At 54.5% G+C, this 27,889-nt stretch overlaps 1 protein-coding gene across 1 annotated transcript; it reads right to left on the bottom strand.

Moving 5' to 3' along the window:
* Positions 1-19,886: 19,886 nt before the first annotated feature.
* Positions 19,887-26,759, bottom strand: SPOCD1 (SPOC domain containing 1). The gene is made up of 7 exons (XM_059896557.1): positions 26,697-26,759; positions 24,872-24,997; positions 22,862-22,994; positions 22,481-22,632; positions 22,042-22,191; positions 21,413-21,502; positions 19,887-20,021 (listed from the first exon to the last, which is right to left on the bottom strand). The coding sequence occupies exons 1-7, from the start codon at positions 26,757-26,759 to the stop codon at positions 19,887-19,889; spliced, it is 849 nt and encodes a 282-aa protein (XP_059752540.1).
* Between the last annotated feature and the right edge of the window lie 1,130 nt (positions 26,760-27,889).

The following is a 27,889-nucleotide window of genomic DNA, read 5'->3' on the forward strand; positions in this document are numbered from 1 at the left end:
CTTGGGTACATGTGTGGGTGGTTGTATGCGTCAATGCGTGGGGGGAGAGTTGTGTGTGTATACGGTGTGCCTGCCTGCAGGTTCTGTGTGTGTCTGCCTAGGCCTTGTACGTCAGAAGCTGGGGCCTGGCTCCGGGGATCTCTGCTCTGTGTGTGCGTGTGTGTGTGTGTCTTTGCGTGCAGGATGTGTGGTGTATTCGTGCACTGATTTTTCTGTTTGGGTATATGTGTGGTGTGGAATGCATACTTGTGTGTGACACTGGGATTTGTGCACCCCCTCAGTGTCTGGGTGAATGTGCTGGGTGTTGACAGGGCAGTGTTTGGTGTTGTTGGAGTTTGTGTGCAACCAGAGGGTGTGGTGTTTCTGTTTAGTGTGTGCTTGAGCCTCTGTGTGTGTGTGTGTGTGTGTGTGTAGGAGAAAGTGCTTTCAGGCCTGTGCGTGTCTGTGTGTCAGTGTTTGGTACGTGTCTGTGCCAGCCTGTGGTGTGTGTTCCTGCGTGCACTTGGAGCTGTGGGCAGGCCTTCAATTCCCCAGGAGGCCTGTGTGTGTGTGATACTATTTGGTGTGTCTGTGGGCGGTTGTGGGCCTGGGTGCTTTATATATATGTATATGCCTAGATAAGGGGTGTGCATTAGTGTGTTGCGTGTGTCTGCTGATCTGTACTCATGACCTGGTGATTCTTGTCGTCGGGGATTTTTTGAACTAATTCCTGCCAGGAAGCCCCTGGGGACACACGGCACTCCCAGCCTGAGACCTTGGCGGTGCTCCCCACTCTCAACCAACTTGGTGAGCTCTGCGCCTTCCTTCTGGAGGCGGAGCCCTCCTGAGGGTACCCAGAAACTGTCGGCCACCGGGCAAGGTCACATAGCTGGAGGAACACGGCCTCCCCTCACCCCTCCGCTCACAAAGCGCACTCCCGCCGAGCCTGCCGCGCACCCCGCGCCCCGCCCAGGTCTCCCCCGAAATGAATTTTCATTTCCGCTCGGGGCGGGCGGCGGTAAGGAGTCCGAAGCCCGCCGTGGAGGCGGGGGTGCCGGGCCCGCAGGGTCGCAAAGCGGCGGAAGGCAGCGCGGATTTGAATTTCAAAGGCAGCAGGGGCCCAAGTGCGTCTGCGTTGTGCGGTTGTGTGTGCGGCGCTGGTGTGTCCTCTCACGCGCGCCTGCGTGTGTGGCGTGTGTCTGGGTGGACGTGCTTTGTGACTGGGTCTCTGCGGGGACGGGGCGAGCCCGGCGTGGGCTGCGAGCCAGTAACTGGGAGCACAGGTGTCAGGGTCTCCATCACTGCGTGAACATCCACGGGAGCGTGTCGCGCGTCTGTGCGCGCTGTGGGCAAACGTTTGCCTCTGCGAGCATGTTTCCAGGACGAGTCCGCCCGAGCGTGTCTGTGTCTGTGTGTGTCTGTGTTCCCGGTCCTGCGTGTGTCTGCGAGTGTGCCAGTGCGTCTGGGTGCTCGCTGCCTATGTCACTGCGGGTGTGTCGGTGTGTCTGCGCTCACGTGTGGACGAGCGTTTGCCCCGGCGAGGCTAGGGGGCGGGTGTTTGTAGGAAGGAGTCTGAGTGTGTCTATCCGTGTGTGTCCGCGCCCAGCCCCTGCACAAAGCTGCGATCGGGTCCCTGCGTTTGTGCACTTAGGTGTCTGTATCATAGTGTCTCCGCCGGCGTTGGCGCCCACGAGTGTCGGTGTGTCTGTGCAAGGGTGCAGGAGTGGGTGTCCGTGAGCGTGCGCTGGGGGCACAGCGCTCTAGCGAGCAGGCCCGACGCCCACAGCCGCCCGTGCCCCCAGCGCTGTGTCCTCTACACCGCCACTGGGCCTCTCTGGGCGCCCGCGGGAGGCTGAGGGAACGGCCCTCTCCTCACAGGGACCCCGGGCCGCCGGCCCCGGGCACGCCCCGGCCCTCTCCTCCCCGCCAACCCCGGCCGCCCGGCTCGCCGACCCGCGGGCGCTCAACGGGCTCTCGGAGGCAATGGCCGGAGAGGATGAGCCATTAGCCCGAAGGGCGGAGCGGTGCCCGTTTCACGCTCGCGCTCTTCTGAGGCCGTGGGGGGAGCTCATCCGTCTTGGGCAATGGGCCTGCGCTGCTCTGAGATCTTCGCCGACATGTGGCTGCACTGAGATTCAAGCTAGATTGCAGGAAGGACCACCAGGGTACCAAGGCGGTGCCGACTCCTAACAAGCACATGCGCACACGAGCCCTAACTCAGACGCGTCTGGGCACATTCCTAAGCACGCCTAACACAGCCAGGCGTGTGAGACAGGCCCCTGACACGGGGCTCAGAGGGCAGGACCACAGGTGCACAACCAGAGACCGGCAAGTGTGTGTGCACATTTCACTCACTTGAACAGCCTCAACTCTCCCTGGGTTTTGGACCCTGTGGGGTAAAGAGCACTGTGGCTCAGAAGTGCTAGAGAAGAGGGGCAGCCTGAATCACTGCATGTTCCCTTTACTCTGTCAGGCCCTAGTTTGGGCCCTGACAGGGAGGGTTCACCCTGCATCCTATCTCCCAGAAGCTGGGGGGAGGGGGCACAAAGACCCCAAATCCAGTTATTCCTGGTCATTCCAATAATGTGTGGTCCCATAGCCAAAGGCAGACAAGAGCCAGTTGCTGCCTCCTCCTGGGGGCCCTCCAGAGGCCTGACTGGGGACAGGGAGGTGACATCAGGATGCCCAAAGGACAAGAGAAGAGGAACTAGGGATGAGAAGGTGATTTCAGGTCCTCCTTCCCTGACAGATGGGGAGCATTTTGAGGAGGGGAGGGGCCGACCCCTCCCAGTAAGGCTCAACCAGGGGCCTGGCACCAAGGCGCTGCTCCAGAAACACTAGGGACAGAATGAAGAAAAGAAATGAATGAGTCAGAGAAAGCAGAGGACCACCTGAGGGCTGAGGGAGCCCTATACAAAGGCAGAAATAGTATATCCAGGCTCTGTACCTGTGTGTGTGTGTGTGTGTGTGTGTGTGTGTGTGTGTGTGTGTGTGTGTATTCAGCTGTTTGGGGGAGGACGTGTGAAGCTGGAGGTTAAGCTGGAAATATATCACTGAGGGTCTTGTAAGCTAAACTAGAGGTAGATTTTATTCTGAAAGCAAGAGATCTATGAAGAGCGTTGGACAGGAAAGAATCATAGTCAAGTTTGTTTAAGGAAGGACATTGGGCAACTGGAAGGTGGATTTGAGGAGTCAGAATTGGAGAAGGCAACTGGTTAGAGGCTCATTTGATCATTCATTCATTCATTCAACAAATATTTAGTGAGAGCTTACTAAAAATGTCTGGCACTGAGCAAGTGAAACGGATACAACCTAGGATCTCAAGGAACTTCTAGAACCCGACAACCACATAACTGCTGTGGTTATGTGGAGTTTACCTTCCAGTGGGGGAGGGGAGCCAGGCACAAAAGCATAAATACATGGCATGTGAGTGTTGCTAAGTACAAAGAAGGAAGACAGTGCTGGGTAAGGAGGCCCGAGAAGTAGAGGAGAATGGGGGTGATTTGGGGTAAGGTGGTCAGGGAAGGTGTCTCTGGGAAGGTGACATCCAAGCAGAAGGAGGTGAGGGATATTTGGAGGAAGAGCTGTCCAAATAGGGGGAACTGCAAGTGCAAAGGCCCTAAGGGGGAGTGTGCTATTTACTCAGATGGGGAAGGATTCGTGGGAAGTCAATATTTTCTATTTTGGACACACTGCATTGAGGTGCCTTCAGGACATCCGGGGATGGTGACCAAGAAACAGGAGAGATTTGGGTAAAGATAGGGATTAGAGAGAATGGAACCTTGGGAGCTAATGCAGTAGGAGAGATTAAGGATACACTGCAGGGAGGAGAATGGGAAGCAACCTGAGGCGTGAGAGTCAATTTTGGAGAGACTGGCTGCTAGGGGTGGAGAGTGGGCGTGGGGACAAGGTGACTAAAATGGCATCCCCAGAATGATCCTGGTACTAGCTGCCCCTCCTCCCAGTCCTGCCTGGGCCCACAGCCTCTCCTCTCTTGCCGAACTACCCTGCTGCCTGGGAGAGAGCCAGGGAAACAAGCTGGGTTGTTGACAGGAGCCCCTTTCGACATGACCTCCTGTGGTCCCCAGGGCTCCATCTGCCCCATCCCGGCCATCAGACCCAGCCTCTCCACCTTTAGTGCTTCCTTCCTCTCCCTTGAGGCTGAATCCTCAAGCAACTCTGCAGCCCTCTCAGATGTTATCGGTCCTGGGGAGTAGGGGAGCCTGGACTGAGAGTCTGGGGGGCCACAGACTTCTTAGGTGGCTCCCGAGCCTCAGTTTTCCCTTGTGTTGGGATTTGTAGAGACCTTCCAGCCCTAACATGATTAGAATCTCTGAGGCTCTTCCAGCACATTTCAGATGGTTTCAGTGGTGTGCTGGTAACTGTTTAACTGGCTCTGGGTAGGGAGTAGGGAGGTGTAGCCTTGATTTGTAGCATTTGTCAATTTCCATGGCGTAAAGCCTCCCATGATGGTCAATTTCAACTACTAACATGAAGTCAACTGGTTGACAAAATTCCTAAACATTTACAATGGGCTCTCATAAGCTGGGATGAGCTGGCTCCGGCACCTTTGCCAGACCCTTTCCAGAGAGATGGAAGAGGCAAAAAGCCTGGGGTGGGCATGGGGGTGTGTGCGGTATCTGCCGGCAAGTGAGGAGGGAGAAAAGCTGGGCTTTCTAGCCTCCCCATCTTCCCTCTCAACACCGAAGTCTTTCCCCAGGGAGAGGCTCAGAGCCTCTTGTCTGCCCCCATTGCTCCTCCAACTTTAACCATTTGACATCCTTCCTAGGCTTTCTACCTACTGCATTTCCTACACAAAAGGGGTCTGGTACCCACGACCCCTCCCACTTTCCCCTCCTCCCTCTCAAAGGGGCACCTTTACTAGGAAACAGAGGCCAGACAGCCACAGGCCATGTCATAAGGACCCGTAGTCAGGCCACAGCTGTGGTCACTGTAGACAGGTGACCCAGATATCTGGTCCAGCTCTGCCACCAGCTCCCAGGACGTTCCTCCCCCTACCTGTGCTCAGTTTCCCCATCTGAAAGATAGGTAACAAGTGCTGGCCTCTCCAAAGGCTCTTTCAACTGTGAGATTCTGCAGTCTCTACCTTTCCTTGTCTCAGCCCTGATGGCAGCTCAGGGCCTCCTCTCTCAGACACATTTCCCCAGCCTCCTAGACCCTCCCTGCTCCAGTGGCCCCCCACTGCTTCTGGCTCCCCAGGCTCCCCGATAAGGGGCCCAACTAATTACATTAGGATTTCATGTCAATTAGCGAACAATTACACGGGAAAATTGGTGCCTGATTTGGAGCAATAACTACAATTCCATTGGACATCTCCACTGGCCAAGGCGAGATAGCTGCAGACAAGACTGCTCAGCGGGCCTGGCCCCGTCAGAGCCCCTGCAGGACGGGAGCTGGCTCTCAGCCCTGACCTGAGCCAAAGCCTACAGTTCTCCTTTAAGGATCTTTCTTTGAACAACTTTGTGCTGATGACATGGTCTGCCCGGGCCTTTGTTAAGTGAAGGTTATAGAGGAAAGGAGGGAAAGTGGGCAGTGGGGACAGAGGGGAGCTGAGGCAGACAGGGCCTCCTTCACTGAGGAGGTGGGGAGGGTTTGGAGAGGCAGAGAGGAGGGGAGACATGGCGGGGGCGGGGGGGGGGGACAGTAATTAACATGAGCAAAGGCTTGGATGCTGGAGTGGGTGATGTGAGCTCATGACTAATGGAGAAACCGGTTGGGCCAGAGCACAGGTTGGTGAGAGGATCTGAGGCCACAGAGGTAGGTAGGGTCAGACTGGGAATGCCATTCCAGGGGATTGAAACATTCTCCTGGAGGCCTAGGGAGCCACTGGGGGCTCAGGGGAGGAGGAGGAGGAGGAGGAGACTGTGCTGAGACTCGTCTTGGGTTCCTGACCTTGGACCACCAGCAACTACCCATCTCACTCACAGCTGCTGTGGGGTCCCATCTGATCTCCCCTCTTAACATCTCTGGAATCCACTGCCTTTGTTCAGGACCACAGACATGTAACAGTAGCTGCTAGTCTTGTCCCTCATCCTCTGACAGTATTTTCCCCAAGTGATCACCCTAAAGAACAAATTCAATCATATTCCTCCTTTGCTTAAACCCCCACCGGCTCCCCAGTGCTCTCGGGATAAAGTTCAAACTCCTTACCTCAGCATTCACTGCCTTTTACCATCTGACCCCTGTAGACCCCCCAGCTTTCCCTTTCTTCCTGCTTCCACATCCACCCCGTGTCCCAGGATCTAGACCCCATTTTCTGATCGTGCCAGCCTCTTTCTCACCTCCCAGTCTTTGACCATGCTATTCCTTCTGCCTGGATTTCTCAGTGCATCTTTCCAGGCCCCCTCCTCTACCTCCCAGATTCCTCCAGAAAGCATCAGTTCTTTTCTCCTCTGGGCTCCCTTTGTAACCTCCTTCTGTGACACTGTAAACTCTGTTTCAGAGCTGTTAGCACCAGCATCTGCTTGTCCCACTGGACTCAGAGCTGCTCATGGGCAGGGCCTGGAGCTGATTTACTCCGTGTCTCCTTCCTCAGCACCAAAAGTGAACAAATAAAGAAGACAAAGGAATGGGAGAAAAACATTTTCCCCTGAGGGTGGTAGGGAAACTGAGGCAGGGACCCAGAGAAATATTCATGAATCTGGTGATGCTTCACTTAGAAAGGAAAGCTGGGTCAGCTTTCAGCCCTCTGTCTGCTAGAGCCAAGCCCTGCCCCTATCCCTCCAGGTTTTTTTCCCAAACATCCTTACAAAGCCTGGAGTACCTCACTTCAATCCACTCTTACCCAGGTGTTTTCACCTCTGCTTTCAACAAATGAGATAAAGAAAGCCCCTACTAAGCCAAGGATACCCCAACCCCAAAAAGGCAGTTCTCAGGAGGGCAATGGCACAGTAAACTGAACTGCAGCATGAAGAACTGTGGGCAGACTCAAGGAGGAACTTCCTGACCATCAGGGCTCAGCCCCTAAAGTGATCCCTAAAGGAATGACAAAGGGAAAGGGGTGGGGGGGCTTGGCCTATCCAAGAGAGACCAAACAGAGACCAGGGATGGATACGCAGACCTTACTGGAGGCAGGGGGATACCTGGCTGACTTTTCTGAGAGCTTTGTTCTCACTTGGGGGGTTGCCACTCCATCTCAAGGCCCATCATTCACATTAATTACCGAGAAAAAGCTGATTTCTCCTCATTTCCAGATCTCAAATGACAGTATCATTAGGCTGGTAATGTTCAGAGAAATTGTGTGTGTGTGTCTTGGAACGTTTCCTGAGCCAGAATGGGTGAGGGTGCCCCCAGCGAGGGCTTGTCTCCAAGACACTCCGTGTGACAAAGGGCCAATCTCAGAAAGAGATGCTGTGCCACCAGGGCAGAGGTGCTCTCCCTCTCTGGTGATGGTGATTAAACCATACCAGGCAATGGTGTGGGTAACAGCTCACAACACAAAAACCCTGCCAGATGTGAACAGAGCCAGCAATTCCCCTCTGGGACTTACACAAGGACACAAACATCCTTGACTCAGCTGAACTTGAACTCAGGCCTGACGGTTGCCACAGGTCTTCCCATTCTTACCTGGACTCTGTGCTCTGAGCTCCCTGCCCACCTCTGGACCAAGAGGCATCTGGGCACCATCTTGTCTCTGGGAAGGGGGAGTTGGCCATTGCCACACATTCCTTCCTCCCTCAGCCCCCTGAACATAAACATGAGCAGACCTCAAACAATACCTCACAGCCCTTTATATGCCTCTTCACACTCTTCATCATGTTTAACCCTCACTCAAACCCACTTATCATATGTGGAAGCTGAGGCCCAGGGAGGTGAAGTAATTTGCCCAAATTCAATCCTCCGAGCTAAAGCTTGACTCCAGGTCTTTCTTCCCAATGTCAAAGTTAAGGCTGAAGACAGAGTCTTCAGTGAAATCCATCCAGTACTCTGGGAACACCTCCTCCGTCCCTGCTCCTGGTACAGAGAATTGGACCCAACAGGCTCTGCCCTCAAGAGCTGAGGTTGGTGAGGGAGAGGCAGGATGTAAAAATATAATTATAGCTCACTGTGATCTGTGCATGACACAAAAGAGGAGATACAAAAGCTTTATCCTCACCAGTAATCAAAGACATGCAAATTAAAACAATATGATGTAGTTTTACCTATTGAAATGAATAGTTTTTTTTTAAAGATAGCACCAGTGTTGATGAAAACTGAAATCTGGGGCGCTCTCAGCCTCCATTGATGGAAGGGTAAAGGCCATCGGGCTGTGGTGTCAGGAGCTTTTAAAACAGACAGACCCCTTGGTGCTCTTAATCTACTTTTAGGAACTCAATCCAAGAAATAACCAAAGATGTTGAAAAAGAACCACACATAAGGATGCTTATTGCCATTATTTATAACTGTGAAAAATCACAACCACCATAAATGTCTAGCAACAGAGGGCTGGTTAAATAAATTATGATATCTCCATATATAAGAATATTATGCAAACATTAAAAGTCATGTTCTTGAAGAATTTTTAATAACCTGGGGAAAAGCTCATTATATAATGATAAGTGAAACAAACCAGGAAAAGAAACTGTACATACAGGATAGTCTTAATTTTATAACGAAAATATTCAATCAATTCATTTAAAGAAAGTCTGGAAGGAAATAAACAGAGAATTGAATCTGAGGAGAGGATTATCGGTGATTTTTTTGTTTCAATTAATACTTTTCTGTTTCTTCTAAATCTTCTACAAAATTTTGGGGGACAAGTCATTAGAAATATGTGCAGTGTGTGTGTAGGGGAGGAAGGGGGCAGCCCAGGATGTCATGAGAACACAGAGGCTCCTAACCCAGCCTGGGCAGTCAGGGAAGGCTTCCTGCTGGAGGTGATGCCTATGCTGAGTCTCAGAATGCGAAAGTTTATCCAAAGGAGGGAGGATTGGCTAGTATAAATGGTAAGTATAATTTTGGATATCTGGGTAATTTCTAAGTAAGATAGGATGCTCAAGATATGAGGTATAGTCTATATCTAGCTTTGCTTCTTATTTTTATATGTTATGAAGTAGTTAGATCTTTGTGTCAGTCAAACTGCCACTTAAGAAGGTATAAAAGGGATGTGTAGGGCTTCCCTGGTGGCGCAGTGGTTGAGAATCTGCCTGCTAATGCAGAGGACACGGGTTCGAGCCCTGGTCTGGGAAGATCCCAAATGCCACGGAGCAACTAGGCCCGTGAGCCACAACTGCTGAGCCTGCGCGTCTGGAGCCTGTGCTTCACAACAGGAGAGGCTGCGATAGTGAGAGGCCCGCGCACCGCGATGAAGAGTGGCCCCCGCTTGCCGCAACTAGAGAAAGCCCTCGCACAGAAACGAAGACCCAACACAGCCATAAGTAAAATAAATAAACAAAACAAAACAAAAAGTCAATTCTGGCTGACTCTAGAGTTCATAAAAAAAAAAAAAAAAAAAAAGGGATGTGTAAAGCAGTGGGGCTTATTTCATGTGTTCTTATAAACTCTTTTGGTTTGTGTGAAATTGTGATTTATAATAAGAAATATATATTTTGTCTTCCTCTTGAAAAAAAAAAAAAGGAGGGAGGATTGGTCCCAGGCTAGGAAACATTATGTGCAAAAGTACAGAGGCAAGAGAGATCCTGACCTCTTCTGGCAACTCTTAGTAGCTGTGTAGCTGAGTGAAGGGGCAACAGGTAAACCCAGTCAGTGAGCAGAGACCTAGACCAGGTTGAGGAGCTGGCGCTTTGTTGTGAGAATAAAGTGGATGGTCCTCTGCAGGGGCTGTAACATAACAAGATCCAAGTTGTGTTTTAGAAAGATCGTTGTTGTGGCCACAGAATGGGGCATGGGAGACAGGGTGAGGCCAGGAACTGGGGAGAGCCATTAGGAGTCTGTTGCATCATCTGGGTGAGAGAGGGGGTTGGCCTGGGCTGGGCGGTGGTGACAGAGAGGAAGAGAGGAGGGGCAGGCTGGAGCAGTGATCATGAGGAGATTTGACAGGAGAGGGGAGGCGGGGTGGGGGAGGGGAGGCTCTGCCTCTGACAGCGACTGTAGCGCGCACATGCAGGCACTCAGATTTAGACCGCACGGTTTCAGGAGTGGCTTTCTCCTCCATTCTCCCAAAGGGGCAGATTTGGGGCTTAGTCAATATTTGGCTGCAGACCCTGGAAGAAGCTGACCTTGGCCCAGTCACCACCTGACCTCTGGCTCGCACTGGGCACCCCTGTGCCCGTGTGTGTGTGCCCAGCCTGCTGCACCGGAACGTGGGGGTGGGCAGGGTTAAGGGGAAGCCCACATGGAAGGGGGCCATGGGGCCGTGGGGGGCAGGCCTTCCCTCATGACTCAGATACACACAGCCACACACATGGACCGGGATCCACAGAGGGAGGGCACAGTCGTCCACAGGGACTCTGAGAGTCACAGACGGCACAGGCAGAGATGCACAGAGGCACAGCCTGACGTAGGCTGTCAGACGCGGGTCTTGTCGCACACACAGCCGCATATCCACAGTCAGACAGCCTCCGACACGGTCAGCCCCAGACGGGGCTCACGCTTGAGCCACTGTGCTCAGCTGGAGCCCCCAAGGGCCTCCCGGCTAGTCCACCCCCAGCCCTACCACCCCACCTCCCTCCCCAGGAGGACGGGACAGAGGGGCCAGCAGAGGGGACTGGCACAGAGACCAGCAGCCAAACGGGGCAGCCGGGAGGGAGGCCTCTGAGAAGGGGTTGCCAAGGCAACAGGCTCCTGCAGAACCAACCAGGGGCTTAGATTCTTGACTCTTATTTTTAGAAGTTGGGCCTGGGCTGGTTGGACCAGCCAGCGGGCCAGGTTCCCCCAGGCAGCGCCTGATGGTATAGACAACAGCCTCAACCCTGTCTCCGGGGGTTCAGGTGGGCACTGCTCCTGCCGACACTTCCACACACCCGCAGCCTCCTTCCCAGGGACATGCCCTGGGCAGGATCTTCTACTTCCTTCTGTCTTCATGCAGACCCAGGATCCTTCTACCAGCACTAGCATCTAACCTCCAGGCCCCAGGAATGGGGACAGAGCCTGCCCTCCTACCACAGCCTGTTGATGTCTATGGCTTAATTTCTGGTGTGCTGGGGGAGAAAAGGGTGGGAGCTTGGCCAGATTTGTGTGGTAGTGCGGGTGACACCTGTGTCTGAATAGTGCATATGTGTGTACATCTTAAGGGTGACTCTCGCACTCAACTCTGCATGCCTGTGTGTGTGTGTGTGTGTGTGTGAATTCTCTCTTCTGCAGGGGCAAGACAGAGTTCTCCCTCTCTCTCGGTCCCACTCACAACCCTCCCCCAACCTCCACCCCTGTCTGGATGTCTTAAGAGTGGGGAGAGGGCAGAGACCTCAGCTGGAAAGGTCGTGGAGGGCCTGGGCCCTGGTGTCCCCTCTTGTCCAGACCCTCTCTGCGTCTGAGCAGATAGCTCCTGAGGGGGGTGAAAGAGTGGCGTCAAGGACGGGAGGGACCGGACACATCCAGGTGGACAGAGACTGGATGAGGGGAGCTCGGGGAAGCTCCAGTGAGCTGACTTCATGGCGACTCCTCCAGCTGCTGGGGATTTCTCTGTTAATCTGGGACTGCTCCATTTGCATCTCATTTGCCTATATTTGCATAACAAGGACCTGGCTGGCACCAGAGATTGAAATTCCTAGCCTGGGTAATTATGTGAAAAAGCCTCTGGAGACCAGCAGGAATCCTGGGGCCAGGGAAACAGAGGCAGGGAGCTGGATGTGTTGATGTTACTGGTACCCATTCAATCCCAGAAGCCTCCACTCCTTCCCTAATCCCTGCTGCAGGAGGGGTGGGGATGTCAGTGAGAATGGGATGGGAGGGGCGACAAGACTGAGAATCAAGTCATCCTTGGGAGCCCCCGAAGCCCAGATGGAGCTGGGCACAGAGCATTCCCATGGGGGGGATGGCCTGAATTTGGTCAGGGCAGGGTTGGGAGTGGGGATGGAGAAGTAAAACTTAGCAACCTCTGCCCATCCCACCAGCCCCCTGCCCCCCTCAGCCCCCATCAGTCCTTTAAGAGCTGACTCTAACCAGAGAGCCTGGGATCGTATCCTGGATCTGCCATTTACTAGCTCCAATATTTTCAGACCTGAGCAACCAAGGCCCTTGCCCTGGACACCCCACTTTAGATGACCCCACTTTGGCCCTCTTCTGCATGGGGTGAAGAATTTGAAGGTTCACAGTGCCACAGGGTTGTGCCCACCTGGAGCTCCAGCCCCCTTCTAAACTATACTCCAACCCTAAACCAGGCCCTGGCGGCCTCTTCCCATGTCCTTTCTCCTCAAGCTTGAAGGGTGGCAGAAGGGTGGCTCTTTGCCAGGAGTGTGGCAAGCAGGGTCTTGAGTGTCGGGGCATCAACAGGCATGCACACAAGGCCCCTCGTGCAGCCACAGGGAGCCCAGGGATGGGAGAGAAGGGAACCGGGTGGAGGGCTAGAGGCCTCCTTTTGTACTCTGCCCTAGGCTCTTTAAACACTTGGGGTGGCTCTGACAAGCTGTTTGACACTGGGCAAGTTACTTAACCTCCCTGTGCCCCTAAGTGGGGTTAATAATAGTAACTGCTTCATAGAGTTGTTATGAGGATGAACTGAGTTAATTCATGTAAAGCACTTAGAACGGTGCCTGGCACAGTGTAAGAGCCTGTAAGTGTTAGCCATTATTATCTATTATCCTGGGACTTCGCTTTTTTCCTTCCAGCTGCAGAAGAAACACCTTTTTTTTCACTTTGAGAGACTGAGGAAGAAGTAGGGGATGGGGGATACCCTTTCCACTCTTTCCCCTTCTCCCTCAGAGCCCAGACCCACCTTTTCTCCCTTCCCAGCAATTGCATCCCCAGGCCAGGAGGCCAGGAGGCCAGGAGGGCAGCCAGGTTATTAGCCTGAAAGTAATGATTTGTTTAACGTCCTTATTGGTTGAATGAGTGAGTGAACAAATGAACAAGTGAAAAACAAAGGTTGAATGAATAAAAGTCAAACAGAAGGCTCGACTGACTGACAGAAGGAGGGACTGACAGGCAGATGTTTTGGCTTTGGGGGCCCTCAGATCTGTTTCCTGTCTGCTTTCATTAGATGGTGGGAGGCCAAGGGGGAGTGAGGGGCCTGGCCAGGCACTCTGCAAGGTCAGCCCTGGCGTTGGCGAGTGGCTCATGCCTTGGGAGGGGGTGCCACTGCCAAGGGCTGCTAAAGGGGGAGTGCCAGACACTGCCTGTGTCTGGGTCCTTTTGTGTCCTGTAGAGGTCTGCGTCTGTGTGGGTGGTTCCGGGTGAATCCCTGTAAATGTGTGTCTCTGCTCAGAAGCTCCTCCCTGCCCAACAGTGAGAGGCCCTGGGGCAGGCCGCATCTGGGTCTCGGGTGGGCAATGGGGGATGTTGGTGAGCCTCATTACCCCCTTATTTACACCGTGCCCCCCTCTGGCAGAGCCAGGCCTCAATGTGCCTGCCTGTCAGCCGGCGGGTTAGCAGTGAGGGAGAATTCTCCTGGGGCCTGGAGGCCTCCGCCATCTGGCCAGACTAGTGTTGGGGGAAGTGGTAGGGGGACCTGTCACTAGCTCCAATATTTTCAGACCTGGGCAGACCTTGGACTCTAATTGTTCAAGTGTCCATGTTTCTCACCAACCTGTCGGTAGGGGGACCTGTCACAGGACGACCCTCTGGGCCCTCAGGCTTGGCACTAAGCTCATCTCAGAGAGGGATGGGAGTGTGGGCACGTGGGAGTGCAGGTGTGTGCGGGCATCGCTGCGTGGGAGCCCGTGTGTGTGATTTTGTGTGTGAGGTGAGACTGTGCGTGGGCAGATAGGTCTGGGTGTGACCGTGAGTAGAATTTTATGTGTTTATATTCATGACTGTCTATGTTTGTGTGTCTGCATGACTGTATCCTTGTGGTCTGGGGTTTCTGTGTATGATGGCGTATGTCCCAGGCTGTGAGCTAAGTGCATGAGTCTTGGGTCTGGGGGTTTTCCATGGGAAGCTCCAAGGTGGAGGCAGGAGTGGGAAGGGCCCGGTGGGAACTGGAGCTGTGGCCTTGAGAGGACGGTGAGCATTCTCAGTGAACTCCTGACTCGGCTTTCAACCAGGAAAAATTAACCTCCAAGTCCATTCCTTTAGAAACTGTTCTCATTTCTCTCCTCCTACCTGGGTGAGGCCCAATGGTGCTGAGTCTCACTAGAGGGGCTGGAAGTCCCTGTGAGGAAAACCAAGGAGTCCTAGAGGATGTTTGACAGTCTCTGAGCCTCGATCCCTGGAGGCAGACCCTGGGATCAGCAGAACTCGCAGGTTCCCCGGGAAGTATCCCATAGAGAATTCCCTCATCTGCCCCAGCACAGGGACAGGACACACATAAAGCCACTTTGAGGTACAGTCACACAGTGACCCAGACCTGGGCACTGACATAGCATCACACATGAACCGGAAACCCACGTGTGTAGTCACAGATCTGCTGCACACAAGCACATGTACCCGTTCCCATGCACACATCACGACACGCGGACACTCATACAGGCACTCAGATGTATAGACACATGCGTGCTTACACACAGGAACATGCCCATACATCGGTAAAACACACTCTTGCAAGGACATACATGCTTAGACTTACATGCACGCATACATGCTTGCATACATGTTCACAAATACTCTGTCCCTTCGTACCCGCACTCCGGTTCTCTCAAACCAACGCCCAGCTGCAGCTCTCACCCACTACGCACGACCCTGCGCAAGGTGGGCATCAAAGGAGGGCAGATGCCATATGCATCTGGGACCCTAGGAGTATGGAGCTGTGTGTCCATATAGCCAAACTGTATATGTGTGTAGCTGTGTGTCTATATATCCAAATTGTATATTGTATATGTGAGTGTCACATGGGGTGACACTGGTTGTCTGGTTGTCTGTGTGGCTCTAAAACAGGGAAGTGTCTGTTTATGACACTGTGGGTATTTTCCTGGGTATGTCTGCGTGTATTTCCGAACGACCAATGTGTAGCTCTGTGTTGTGTGGATGAGAGTGTGGGTGACAGTAAAGGATGTGTGTGTCTGTGTGACTGCACTTTGTGGACTATCTCTGTGAGCCTGTCTGTCTATGTATGTCTACGTTTGTGTATATGCACATTTCCCATGTATATATGACTCTGTGGTCCTGAATCCACAGGCTGGCTGGCCTGACTCCCTCCCTGCAGAGGCTGCAGCCTGGGGCGGGGCCAGGAGAGACTGCACTGAATCCCTCAGCCATTGACAGTCGTATTTACAGAGCCCCGAGTAGGACGTAATTGCTTCTATTAATCTTTCTCCGGTTGTTAATTGCTCACTTATCGGGTTGTGTATTATGCTGACTGTTGCTCTTAATTCGCCTCCATAGCTGCAGGTGTTTGCTGCCTTATTAACTGTTAATCGGCGCGGCTAGAGATGGAGACTTAATTGGCCCCCAGAGCGGGACACAAACAGGCCAACTGGGCACTGCCAGGCTCTCAGCCTGTCCGTAGAATCCTTACTTGTGGAGCACAGGTGGCTACTAGGGAAGGAACTGGCTCACTGCCATCCGCCGGCAGACAGTAGTTCTGCAAACAGTGTCAGAGTGACAACGGCAGGGTATGGCCCCCAGGTAATTCCACCTCCTCCAGGAAGCCAACCAACCAATCAGAATCCAGCTTCTATACTCCCTCTTCATCACCAATAACCTTCCTCTACCCAGGACAGGAGCCAATCTCATTTATTTTAATTATCTGAACCTAACTGAGAACTAAGAGACCAACACAGAGTGGAACTGATTCTCCTCCTTTAACACCTGCTCTGCCTCCCCTCTGACCCTAGCAGTCAAGGCTGTTAAGGTTACAGAGACACCAGCAGAAAGGAGGGAGAGAAGGAGCTTCTGCCAGAGCAGGAAGGTAAAGTTAGACCCAGGAAGGATTTCCCAGCTTTTGAAGAGGCTATCTGGAACAATTAGAGTCCAAGTAAGAACAAGAACTCCCAGGAGATCTACTGCTCCATCCCAGCCACACTAAAGGGGTACCTCGCAGCCTCTGCCCCAACAGAAAACTCACTTCCTCCATGGCACTGCTACAGAGCTGCAGCAGTGAGAGGGTTCTCCATACTGAGCCCTCCGCCCCAAATCACAGCAGAGGAGTCCCAGTTGTCCACAGTGGGGAACCTGAGGACCAGAAAGGGCAAAGGAGTGGCCCCAGGGTCCCCTAGTCCTCTCTGGTAAAGGCTCAGATATACGGCTCTTCAAGCAAAGTTTCTGACCTTAGTCTCCTGCTGGACCCTGCTCCATCCCAGACATCTCAGTCCTGGAGAGTACTTTCTCGGTCACCTTAGCTCTGGTTCTTAAGTCTCTCAACCTCCCTGCTGCCGTTTTGAGACAGAAATGCAAGGTTTCTGGAAACAGTTGGCCGCTGAGAGAGACAAGGGTGTAAAGGTGTGTGTGGTAGTGGTGGTGATGGGGGGCTGGTGTCCATGTTTCTCACCAACCTGGCCTCCAGCCTCCAAGAAGGACAAACAGGAAAACTAATAGTCCTCATCCTGTGCCTCGAACCCAGTCTGCCCTGACATCTGGAAGTTCTTCCTGGTGTTTAGTTGTCATGACATGAGCTGCAAAGAAGTCAGTTTGCTTTGGCTGGGGCCTGAGAGGAGCTGGGCTCCATGGAGGGAGGCAGAGAGCTACCACTGAGTGGATACTGTATGCCAAGAGCAGCAAGAAGTGCATGTAAAAGTGGCATCCCATTGAACCCTCACGTAACCTGATGAGTTAGGGATTAGTATCCCTATTCACAGAGAAGGAAACTGAGCCATAGAGAGGACAACTAAACTTGCCCAAGGCCACACAGACAAGAAAGGGCAGAACTGGGATTCCAACCAGGCCTGGCACTGCCCAGTGGGACTGGGTCTTTGGTCAAGGGTACCTGGACAGATTCATCCAAACAGCTCTATGAGGTGACTGGGGGGCCCAGGAACCGGTGGTCACTATTACAGTGCACCCACCCACCCCCAATCTGGGAACATTAATAAGCAAAACACTCACGCATGCGCGGCCCACGTGCCCATCAGGCGGGATGAGAAGCAAACGGAACTGTCCAGGGATACTTGCCCAAACAAGTTCCGGCTCCGCCTCTATGTTAATGACATGCAGATATATGTAAATTTGCACACGCAACCGCTCAAACCTTTGGGAGCAATGGGGTGACACTGGAGCGGTTGCTATGGAAACCCCAAAGCGACCCTCCCTCCCCCTACCGCACAAGCAAACGCGTAGGCACGTGCACAAAGACCCAGGGTTCCTCGCTCCAGAGCCCAGAGGATAACGGAGTCGCGGAGGGTGTGACCGGAAGGACCCTCCGAGACGGCGTCCTGCCCAGGGGAAGCTGAAGCCCGCAGAAAGTCGCGGGGAGAGCAGCGTCGACGGCCGCCTTCCATTAAACCGAGGGAAGTTAGCTGGCCCTTCGGGTCCCCTGATACGCCTACTCCGGCCAAGCACCGTGAGCCCCGCCCAGCGTTGCTTAGCAACCCCGAGCCCAGCAACCTCCGGTCACGCCCCCTAGCAACAGCTCGCCTAATCCGCGCTCCTGGCCTCCTGTGCCAAAAGAAAGGCAAGGGGCTTGTGGACTAGAGCCAAAAGGTGGGTGAAGGTCATGCTGTCCAGCCCCCAGCCTCGAAGCAGGCTGAGGATTTCGGGGCTCACCTATAGCCCTCTCTGCGGGGCGAGGTGCCAGAGGGCCGCATGATCACTCCCATTTACAGAGGGGAAAACTGACGCTCCGAAAGTAAGTCCCAGCCCAGAGTACGGAGCTTTTTCTTCCCTGAGTGCTCGGGAAGGCAGCAAACGGTCTCCCGTCTCCCTGGGAGGAAGTCCTGGGCTTGGAGGGAGGGGGCGCATAGCCGTCCCCCAACTGCCCTGTGTTAAGAAAATGACCCAAGTTGCTGCCGACTTAAGAGTCAAGCCGCAGGTTGCAGGTAATTTGGGTAATTTGCATATAGCACTGAGGCCCTCACAAGGCCCTCGGAGCTAACCCCCTCCCCGGTTCACCTGTCCCGTCCCCCCTCCTTGTCCCACCCCCGGCACCCCACCCCACCCCCACACACGCCCCCAATCCCTACGGCTAAATTCCCACACTTCGTCCCGCCTCCAGCTTGGCCTCCAGTCCTGCCAGCCCCGACCTCCATCCCAAGGCCTAGGGCCCCCTCTGCTGTCGGCCGCGGGTAGGGCAGCAGCACAGCTCATGGGGCAGAGAAGTGGGACTCCCCCAACTATTGCCCCATCTTCCCCAGCCCAGGGCGAGGCTGGTACATGGGTAGACTTCAGAGAAGGGGTGGGAAGAGATACACCCCTTCAGGCCGGGGCAGGGGTGAACGGTGGGGTCCTGCCAGAAGTTCTCTCCTCCAAGCCAGGCCCTGCTTCTGGACCCTGGGTTAGGTAGCGAGGAGGCAGTTAGTTCCCATGGCAATGCCTAGACTCAGCTCTCCGGAGGTACACACACACTGAGATGCCTTACAACTGTAGCTGCGGTTAAGAGCTCACTCCAGGCCCCAGGCAAAACAGCACCATCCTGCCCTATAACACCAGCCTCCAACCCCATCCTGAATGTCCACCCCCCACCCCGCACCAGGCCAAGGCCCTTGGCTTTCTCCGGTATCAGTCCCCAGGAGCGGGCAAGAGGAACAGAGAGGAGACATCCTATTTGGACCTCCCAACTTCCTCAACAGAGACCCACACACAGACATATGGTCACAGGCATGCGCACACACAGAGACCCTCAGACACACACAGAGATGCGTAGGGATTATGGCGGTAACCCCCAACTATCCAAAGGAAAAAGTCTTGGTAACTGAAAAATTTTAAATCCATTGCAACTTGCTCTCCTTTTCCTCTCTAACAATCTCTAAGTGTCTATGCCCCTTCAAAAGCCTCGTTTTTCTCTCTCTCCCCAACCTAGTGCTGCCTTCTCTCCCATCACTTCTTCCACCCAGTTCAAAATACTTGCAAAATGCTTCCAGAGCCCACCATGGCAACAACTGAACCCTGGTGCACAGTGATGGTTAAGGACCTCAGACAAGCAGCTGGCAAGGCTGCCCCCTCTATGCCTAACACTTTAGCTCTGCTGTATCTGTGCACAGAAACTCCCAGACACACCCACCCCAACCCACACGTGGCCAGGCCCAGGGTCCCTCCTGTCCAGCCAACACATGCAGTCTCAACTTTGCCAAATTCTTTACTAAACCAAAAATCAACACAAAGCAAACTGCAGAACAGGAAATTCAAACAGCTGACTGTCCCCTTCCTCTGCCCCTGTTGCTCTTTCTGGAGCACCTTAGGGTTCAGCACTGGTTAGGGAATTAAAGCCCCTCTTTTGGTGGGTAATGAGGGTAAGGTCTCTCCAGGAAGGGGACACTCAGAGCCAGCTCCATCTGTAGACCCCAAAGAGGAGTCAAGGGCTGGGCCAGGGGGCTCTGGAGCTGCAGGGGACTGGCAGAGGAGGCCAAGAATCCCAGGGGCTGCAGGAGGCTGGGCAGGAGGTCGGGGAAGTTGCTCCTGGCCTAGGGACCTCAGTGAGGCTTGGAGCTGGTGGCTCATGGCCACCAGGGATTTGAGATGCTGGAGCAGGGCTTGGTGGGGACAGGAAGCCCTGTGGAGGTGCTGGTCATGGCCAGCTGGTGAAGCTGAATAGGGATGCCAGGACTGGTACCAGCCTGGGTTTGGAGGCCGTTGCCCTCGCCCAGGACCCTGCCAGGTCTCAGGCTCTCCCCACAGTCTCCCCCTGCCTCTGGGAGGCCTCTGCCAAGCACAGATTCCCCTTGGGGCCAGGTTGCCTTTGCCCTGGCCCTGCTGCAGGGCACCCACCGGGGAAGGGGAGCCCTTCAGGGCTACGTCTGGCCCCCTGGCCTCTGGCTGGTAGTATCTCATCTCCACTTTTCTGTTGAAGGAGAGCATTTTGCGAACCTTCCCCCCGAAGGGGCTGGACTCTGCTGTGTCCAGAAGCCCTGCCTTGGGGAGCAGCACCGCCAGCAACAGGCTTGAGTGAGTGGCTTCCAGGCCTGGAGAAAGAGGGGGAAAGAGACCAAAGGCTTGGACGGAGAGAACTCATAGCCCCCAGAAGCTGCATTCTGGCTGTGGCAAGAGGTCTGGAGGTTAGACCCCAAGAAGAGCTTTCCAGTAGTGAGATGGGGCCCATGAGATGCTGGGAAAGTAAGTAGGAGGGTGTAAGATTTGCTCTCACAGTGTGTGAAAGGGTTCACTTGGCTGAGACTGGGGCATGGATGGTTTAATCTCAAGACTGTATGATTCAGTCTACCACACTGTCCCCAGGACAGGCAGCCCAGAAAGATCAAACACTACTCAGCAACAGGTACAGTCCACCCCTTGATACCCCCTCCAGCCCCCTCCCATGCTTTCCTGGATCCACGCCCTGGAGGCTATCCAGGCACAAAAGCCAAGCTTGGCCCAGGATAGCTGTGGTGAAAACATCTCTCCTTCCTCTTTTATTTAGGTCCTAATTTCAGCCAGTTGGTGGTCCTGCCTCTGTTCTGCTATGCTGGGGTCAAATGTGACTGGTTTCTCATCAAGGTGCCTGATTGGAGAGGCTGTATGTGTGGTGGTCGGGAGGCCAGTTTCTGCTACTGACTGGCTCTGTGACTCTGGACAAGTCACTTGCTTTCTCCCTACCTCAGTTTCCTCATCTATGAAGTGAAAAAATTAATAGCACCATCCTGAAGGGGTTATTTTGAGGACTAACTGAATTAATATAAGTAAAGCTTTCAGAATGTTGTCTGGCACATAGTAAACAATATACAAGTCTGAGATCTTCTTGTTTTTGTTCTCACATTTGCCCAGCTCAGAAGTTCCCTTCTGAGATGTGCCTGCCTCCATGGAGACAGGGGTGACTGTGTCTACAACGCCTGTCTGGTCACCGTGTGAGGGGAGGCAGGGTCTGGAATGGGCATCAGGCACTCACCTGGGCCTCCAAGAGGGCGCAGCCTGGAGGGCAGGGGCTGGAAGGCAGGCAGGGGCAGCAGGACCACCCCCACCTGTTCCACAGCTGCCAGGCCATGGCGCTGCTTGTCATTGAGGTAGGAATAGAGCAGGTGGCAATTCTGGGTGTCCCGAGAGCCCTGTGGGCACAGTCTGACCACGCAGACGTCCTGAGGTTGCAGGAAGGAGAGCAGATTTAGGAACAGTCATTCTTTGCTCCTGTGAACACCCCTGGTCTCATCTGAACCTCTGAGAACCCTGTGAGGAAGAGTGGCCCCATTTTCCCGAGGTGGAAACAGAGGGACTTGCCCAGGGTCACACAGTGAGTCTGCAGTCACAGTGGGAACTGGACCCGGATATCTTAAACCAGGCCTCTGCTCCAGAGCTGGAGCGAAAGAGCTCAGGGCTGGGGATATGGTGCTAGGAGGAGAGGTGGTGCCCAAGGGTGGGTGGTTACCTTGGCCTTGGCTGGGCAGATGCTGGCCAGAAAGTCCCAGACAGCACTGGGGGGGATGCAGCCTGCGGAGCGGATCACCTGGGGCAGGGCCTGGGGACAGGTAGGAGGCCAGTCAGCCTCCCAGCTTCCCACCCACTTAAGGCAGACTCAATACCGGCTACCCGGAAGCCACAGCCTGTGGCCAAGAGGATTGACAGGCAGTATATCAGGAGCCCCAGTGGCTGCTGGAAAGCCCTAACTACCCCTGGAGGCCTACAGCCTGTCCTGGCCAATCTCCTCCACTTCTCAGAAGCCCCTTACCCCCTCCTCTAACCCCCTACCCTCATCCAACACTTAGCTGATCATTCACTCACTCAACAATAACTCCTAAAACCCTTCTCTGGGCCAGGAGGCACCAGACCCTTTTCCTGGGTCCTTCCTGCTTTATGCCTTGGGTTATAGGGAGTCCTTTGCCCATGCGTCTCTGCAGGAGTGGGGCTGCATCTAGCCTAGCACAGGGCCAAGCACAGAGAGGGAGCCAATGACTTGTTTCAGAAGGAGTGAGTGGGTGAATGAATGAATGGGGGTGTGTGTAGCTGACTGGGCTGGTCAGGGTGCAAGGGAGTCTCCGGCGAGCAGGGCAGGAGTACCCGGATGAGCCGAAAGCTGTGCCCCGAGACCAGCTGGGCCTTGACCTGGAACCGCTTAATGGAGAACATGTCCAGAGACCCCTCCCAGGGCGGCTGGCTGGGCAGGGCTTTTGTGGACCCAGCAGGCATCTGGAGCCTAGAGGGAGGGACAGAGAGAACAGGGTCAGGTGAACAGGTCACCAGGGCTTCCCCAGCAGCTCCTTAGTTTTCAGAGAAGGTCCTGTGTCCCCACTGTGGGTGCTGGAACACTGGTCCAAACATGGCCTTATGTGGTGGAGACCAGTAGGCAGGGATGATTAGTTCCATTGCACAGATGGGGAAACTGAGGCCCACACAAGAGGCAGGATTTGCCTAAGGCCATATGGAAAAACCCACCCTGTGTCTGCTGCCTCCCCCACCAACCCTGCCGGTTGCCCACCTCCTTGCCCACTGCCCCATACCTGTCCTTGGGCTCCGTGGGAGGCTTCTCCTTGGTTTGGGGCATCTCTGGAGAGGACATAGGGACTAGGCTTGGGGCTCTCTGGAAAGCATCATCCCCCATCCTCCTGGTGGCTATGAAGGAGGCTGGCTGCTCACACAAGGGCTTCCAGTCTGCAAAGCGGAGAGGCAGGAGCTAAAACGCAGGCCGGCAGCTAGGCTGAAGCCAGCCCAGGGCATTAGAAATGGAGTTTGAACCAGGTCCTTTTTGAGGTGACCTGGAACACGGGTACCCCCGCCCCACCACCTTCCCCCCAAGCCATGAATCCCTGTTGCCGCTGAACCCCACACTCAGCCCCGGCCTGCCCACCACCCCTGTGCCCCTCCTGTGTCTCCCTCCCACCCATGCAGATGCGGCAGCTGGGGTCTAGGAAGTGGTGCTCGTGCTGCTCTGTGGTGTCCTCGTGCTGCTCCGTGGTGCCCTTCGACGTGGCAGGCAGGGCCAGTGGGTCGCCGTCTATGGACACCATGGGTCCCTGGGAGGCAAAGGAGGAGAGAGGGGTGGGCTGGGAAGGCGGCTGGGGAGGTCAGCAGCCCTCCATGAGTAGGGGGCCCTCAGGGCTATGGTTTTATTTTTCTAAATAATATATTCTTTAATTACAAAAGTATCGTGAACTTGTTACAGAAAATTTCGAAAATACAGAAAATTTGAAAATTAAAAAAAAAAAAATCACCCCTTGTCCCACCACTCAGAAACAACTGTTGATATTCTGGGTATCCCTTTATAATAGTTTATCTATACACAGAGTTTTGGGGGTCCTTTTGTGGTTCATGTGTCCAGGAACCACAGCAAAGGTATCTGCCATGTTATACCGTCCCTGTAGACATTGCACTGATGGGGTGGGCTGGAGTGTACGCATCACCTCTGCTGCTAGACAATCAGGTCGTTCCCAGGCTTTCACTGTAACAAATAACACTGAGGACATCCTTATGCTGAAAGTATTTTCCTAAACTTTCAATTATCTCCTTAGGACGAGTTCTCAGAAGCAGATGACAGAATTGGGGAGAATGAACGTTTTTAAGAACCTTGATGCCCAATGCCAAATCACCCTCTTTTCCTCATAATAGAAACAGCTTTAAACACACAACAAACATTGCTTCAGGAAGATTTGAAAAGATCTTGAAACTCTCACTCTGGCCTTAAAACCACCTCCAGAGCAGTGACAAGGCACAGGCTTTGGAGTCAGAGAGCCTGGGTTCCAGTCTCCCCCACTGCCAACTAAGTGACCTTGGGCAAACGGTTTCAGGTGCCTCACCCAGGAAACTGGCATCACCCATCTTGTAGGTTATATCGTGAGGTTTGAACGAGGCATTGTTTGTAAAAGTGGCACATAGTAGGTGTTCAATCGGAAGAAGTGTTGCTATTCTGTTATCTTCCCCTCCCCTACTCTGCCGCCCCTTCTCTCGTCCCTCTCTCTCTGGCTCCTCCCCCTACATTTACATTCAATTTGCTCAGGGAATACAGGTTGGTTTGGGTTGGGGAGCAGCCACGCCCTCTTAGGGCTCCTCTCCGCACAGCCAGGAGGTCTGGTTGTTGGCCTGGATACTGGTGAGGGAGAGCAGGGATTTTTGTCGGTCAAGGTCACTGCCATTTCCCCAGCGAACGTGGCTCAAGGGACCCTGCGCTCCCCCATCCTGGACACACAGCTGATTAGACCGGGGTGAACATCTGACCCACGGGACACCCAACCAAAGCCAGAGCAGCCTTCTCCTGAGAGTGACTGAAGTGAGCCAAGGGGGCGCTCTGATTGGCTGCAGGAGGCTGAGGGGATGGGTTCATTGATTCGAGGGCTACTGAGCCATCCTGTTGAGCCATGTGCAAGGAGGAGGAGCCAAGGGGGAGGAAGAAGCAGGATGGACAGGAGGATGGGGCAGATCCCCCACAAAAAAAAGGACACTCTGCACAGACTGCTCTGGACTCCAGGTGGTACCCTGCCGGAGCATCCCTAAGTTCTTCTGCTGAATAGAGCAAGTCTCTGCTCCTTACATCCAAAAAGTCCCTGCCTCAAACAGTGTGTCCCTCCTGCTTCCCAACCTGGGATCTGGTCGGAATGCCTGAGCTCGGGGGGAACTGCAGAGATAGGACTCACTACTACTCACATGAGGTGCCCTGGGGTTAGGCCACAAGGAGGGGGAGCAGCACTGAGAAGGTGCGGACAGGCCCGGCGCCGGCGTTTGTCTCACCCCACGCTCACCCAGACCCTGTGCGGCGACCATCATCCCCCTATTTACGATGAAGACCGTGGGCCTCAGCGTAGTCAGATGACTTGCCCAAGGCCACACAGCTGGTGAGGTGAGGGGTGGGATCCGAGGGCACAGGCCCTGCCTGGCACCACGTCAGGCTCTCACTTACCACCAGATCCTCCAGGGTCAGCATCTGGTCCATGTCCCGCAGGATCTCAACTTCCCCCTTGTGGGTCAGTTTGGAGGCCGGGAGGCTGCACGGCTCCTTCTGTAGCTGCTCAATCATCTCCAGGCTCTGAGGGGCGGGGCAGCCCCAGCTCAGCCAGGGTTGGAGGACTTTGGCCACCAAGAGCCCAAGTGCTCCCTCTCCTCCCTTGAGGCCCCTCCGCTGCGGCTCCCCTTCCGTGCCAGCCCTCTCCCTTCCTCCACGTCTCTGCTTCTGCCAGTCCCTCACCTGGAGACCCCCCACCATCCGCCTCGCCTCTCCATTTGCCACTCATTTATCCTCCAACTCAAACCCGGCCTCCCCCAGGAAGCCTTCTTGAACTTCGCCTTCTCGCACGAGTCAAATCTGCCCCTGACCGTATCCCACCCACCCTCTGCCCGGGGAAGAGTGTGGGGTAGTCGAAAGAGCACAGGCTCTAGAGCACCAGCTGTCATTAATAAAGACCCACAAGATGGTGTGGCCCTGGGCAAGCCCTTCATTGCTCTAAGCCTTAGTTGATCTGTTCTCTAGAAATGAAATTAAGAGCATCATATTAAACAGCTTATGTTGAGTGCTTAGCCTGGAGCCTGGCTCATAGTAAATGCTACTTGTGATTCTTATTGTTGATCAGTGTCATCATATCTGAAACAATTCCTGAAAGCCTGTCTCTTCCTTTCTAACAACCCCTGGAGGACAGAAGCCGTGTCCTCCCAGCAGGGTTGGCTTCGTGGGCATGGGCTCCATGCAGTAGCCCAGGGCCCTGCGCCTAGAAGGACCTCATGCTAAATACTGCCGTCATCTTGAAATTCTTTTTTTTTTTTTTCTTGGCCACGCTGCCGGCATGCGAGATCTTAGTTCCCCGACCAGGAATCGAACAAGTGCCCCCTGCAGTGGAAGCACAGAGTCTTAACCACTGGATCGCCAGGGAAGTCCCTGAAATTCTTAATCGTTGAACAAAGCACCTGCATTTTCATTCTGCACTGGCTCCACAATTTACGTAGCTGGTCCTGGTTGCCCACAGTGCCCGGACAGAAGCTCAGAGTGGACGGATGCTCCTAATGGATTCCAGTTATTAATTCTAACCAGCCCAGTGTCTGTCAGAACAAGGGCCTTAGTGCCCCAGCCCATCCCACGGGCCCTGCTCCCTCGATCAGTCCCTCCCTTCCTCGCCGGGGCACCAACAAATATTATGCAAGCATCTCCTGAAGCTGGCTCAGTGCCCACACCTTCCCTGCCCCTGTGCAGTTCCCTGGGAAGGAGAGACCCACGGACGCAGGGTGTATGGGGGTGTATCTGTGAACTGCTGGAGGCTGTGGGGTTCCTCACTCCGCCTGGGGCACTAGGAAGACTTCCAGCCTTTTCTGGAACTTCTGGGACTGGGACTGAAGCAGGGGCATCACACTGGGTCTGCGCCCCATGGATGGCGGATGACAATCCTGTATTCCAGACTCGGGGCCAACATCCCCAGTACCCCCACCCACCAGCCCAGCTCCATAGCAAAGCAAGTGGAAGACGACACCCCCGGGGGCATCACCTCTCTACTGAGCTCTCCATCTCCAATCCCCTTCATTTCTGCCCCTTTTCCCTTTTTTTTGGTGGAGAGAGTCTCTCTGACTCTCTCCCTGTCTGCCTGATCTTCCTGTTCCCTCGTTTCTGTTTCTGTCTGTCCTGTGCTCCCCTGTCTCATCACCTTCCTCCTCACTCTTTGTCTCTGTCTCTCCCGCACCATCCTCGGGCCTCCCCCTCCCCAAACCCCTTCTCCATGTCCTGACTTGACCCAACAGCTCACCCTCTTCTCCTCCTGGTCCCGCCAGCGGGCCAGCTCTTGGGGGGCCAGCTGGACCGAGCTCATCCGCACCAGGCCGTGGGGGCTGACGTCTCCGTGAACCACTTTGAGAAACAGGTCCTGCAAGGGCAGGGGCTGCACCACACTGCTTGGAGAGCCCCACCCAACATCCTGCTGGGGCTTCCCACCTCTGAGGGGGACCCAGCCCAGCCCAGAGCCCCACTCACCGGGTTCCTGGGGTCCCGCAGGTTGAACAGCAGGCTGCGGTACTTGTTCTTGTAGCGGCCGTTGGTGGCTTGTGTCAGGTCGAAGAGGGCTGCCTCGATGCCAGCAGCGATGCCCTCCACGGCCTCCTCACTCAGCACCAGGTCTGGGCGCTCCTGAAGGCTGTGGGGCACAAGGGCAGGGCCAGGGCGCCGAGCCCGAGAGGGAGACATGGGTGGAGAGCAGGGTCTGGGCCAGCTCTGGTTTCTATTCTGCACATTTTCCTACATGAACCCATTTATTCTCCCCCCAACTCCGTGAAGAAGAGGTATTATCATTCTCCATTTACAGATGGGGTGACTGAGGCTCACAGAAGATAAGGGGCTTGCCTGAGGCCACACAATGAGTAGAAAAGTAAGATCGGATTGCTCAGCCCCTGCTCTATCCCTGGCCAGTGAACCGGGGTATGGAGGGAGGGGAGGAAGCTTGGTGGGGGGGAGGGTAAGGCATTGGTCAGGGGAGGGGATGGAGCCCTGGCCCTGGATGTAACCCTGAATCTGCTACTGACTTGCTGTGTGACCTTTGCAAAACCCTGTCCTCTCTGGGCCTTGGTCTCACCATTAGTAAAATGACAGCTCTGTGCTCAGATCTCTGAGATAGTCCCAACACAGAGTCTCACTGTGTCTGAAAGTATTTGCTGTGGGTGACGTCCACGAGGACCTGAGCAGACACTGAGAGCTGCAGCGGCTTAATGAGAAAGCACAACCCCGAAGCCAGAGAGACCCAGGTTCAAATGTGTGGGCAAATGACCTCACAGGACAAAATGGGGTAGTCATACACACAGAAGCCCTTAGAACACGGCACAGCCCTGGGAGGTGGTGTGTGTGAGGGCAGCCCTTCAGGATGTCCTGGATGTCAGGGAACGCGGAACAAGGCCTTACCGACTCCACAGCGCCTCCTGCATGGCACGGACCACAGTGCCCCGTACCCCG

This window comes from Balaenoptera ricei, chromosome 1 (genome assembly GCF_028023285.1).
Source record: "Balaenoptera ricei isolate mBalRic1 chromosome 1, mBalRic1.hap2, whole genome shotgun sequence".
Taxonomy (NCBI): domain Eukaryota; kingdom Metazoa; phylum Chordata; class Mammalia; order Artiodactyla; family Balaenopteridae; genus Balaenoptera; species Balaenoptera ricei.